The following is a 1,697-nucleotide window of genomic DNA, read 5'->3' as shown; positions in this document are numbered from 1 at the left end:
AATCTAATGATATTAAATTGATGTTATAATTAAAGTTAATATTTTCTGTTATATTAAATATGATCACATTTCAAGTAGCTAGACTTCATACAGAGCTAGCCATGCACTAATTTTTTGGATGGAGTTAGTAATGGCTAACTTGATCCTAGCGTTTTGTTATTACATTTTATTATGTCTTCTTTTTTTATCGTGTTTTACTGGTCTCCTTTTTCTACTCTCGTAAGCTGGTGTTCCTTGCACTAATGTTTTGATTTAACGAAACTCTGATCCATACGCTTTCTATTAAATCAAGTATATATCCTAGTTGTATAAAGTATGGATAGACGACTAACCTGGTCAGGCTGCAGCTGTTTCTTGAGCAAAGACCAAGCATCATCATTATCTAGAGGCCTGACACGGTGTTTGTGTAGGGGGGGGCTTGCATCTGTTGGGGTAGGTGAGCAGATCTTGTAGTGACAATGACCCCGCTTCCAGGTAGCTTCTTGCTGGTATTTCTGACTGGGACACTAAGCACATGGTTCCATGCTTCATGACTCCACACATCATCCATCACAAGCAGAAACCTGCCTGTTGATAGGGTGTTGATGAGGGTCTCAGTCAGAGTATTTTTGTCGGGCCTTCCACCATGGTCTCCGCTAGCATTTTCGATTGTTGTCCTCGGTAGCTCAACAACATCAAATTGTTGGGTGATGCTTAGCCATATCTTTTTTTTGAAGTGCTCTTGGATGGTTGCATCGTTGAAGATCTTCTGGGCGAGGGTGGTCTTACCCATGCCGCCTGCACCAACGATAGACACAACTTTGATGCTGTGATTATTATCATCATCTGTGGTTAGCACCTAAACAAGCTCCCTTGTATCCCTCTCTATCTGTTCTCCAACTATGGCTGACTCGTCGACTTGTGAACTTGTCCTATAGCTGGATAACTCAGCAGCAGTTAGCTTCCTTGGCTCCGGGTTGGAACCGAGGCTGATATTGAACTTGTACTTGTCCGCCTCCTTGTGGATGCCTTCCAGCCGCTGGTTGAGCTCCTTGATGCGGCTGCCTATCTTGTGTGGAAACACAGGATTCCGTAGGCAGAAGTGCAATGCTTGGAAGCAACTGGGAGCCTTGTGTCGTTTCATTCTACCACCACCTCTGGACTCCCTCCGCTTGTCGTCCTCGAGTTGACACAGGTAGAGGATGTCAGTGGCGTCATACATGGCGTTCTTGAGCTTTGTTGCCCATCTTTGCACGCTTGTGTCGGTGATGCGTCTCCTCTCGGCATCGCGAGAAAGGCTTTGAGGCCATCCATGTTGTCCTCCAGCTTTGTGATCTCACCGGAGACACCCAGCACCATGGACATCTCTTCTTGCGCCATGTCTGTGATTAGTTTCTTGAGGTAGGGTGCGAAAGCATCCAGGACAGCCGCCATGGCTGAATTAAGCGTGGCGTACCTGCTGCTGGTAGCTAGCTAGTAGTAGAAATCACCCAGAAAATAGCAACCGCAGATTAGTAAACCATGTGCTTAACTAGTATACTAGTACTCCGATGATAGAAAAGCAGCACGCCGTAATCAAGTAGACACGACTCATCGTAGTGCGCGCGTCAGCAGACAGACAGGGATGAGTGTCACGCCCGATTTTAAAGATAAAATAGGATGCATAATTTTATGTGCGTCCAGAGATCAGTCACACACATAAGACGACAAGTTATAAA

The 1,697-nt window shown here is 45.4% G+C and overlaps 1 protein-coding gene across 1 annotated transcript; it reads right to left on the bottom strand.

The window, feature by feature from the left end:
• Positions 1-838: 838 nt before the first annotated feature.
• Positions 839-1,201, bottom strand: LOC136489641 (uncharacterized). Its single transcript, XM_066486219.1, has one exon. The coding sequence runs from the start codon at positions 1,199-1,201 to the stop codon at positions 839-841; it is 363 nt and encodes a 120-aa protein (XP_066342316.1).
• Positions 1,202-1,697: the final 496 nt, after the last annotated feature.

The sequence above is a fragment of the Miscanthus floridulus genome, chromosome 10 (assembly GCF_019320115.1).
Source record: "Miscanthus floridulus cultivar M001 chromosome 10, ASM1932011v1, whole genome shotgun sequence".
Taxonomy (NCBI): Eukaryota; Viridiplantae; Streptophyta; class Magnoliopsida; order Poales; family Poaceae; genus Miscanthus; species Miscanthus floridulus.
This window is presented reverse-complemented; position numbering and strand designations above follow the sequence as displayed.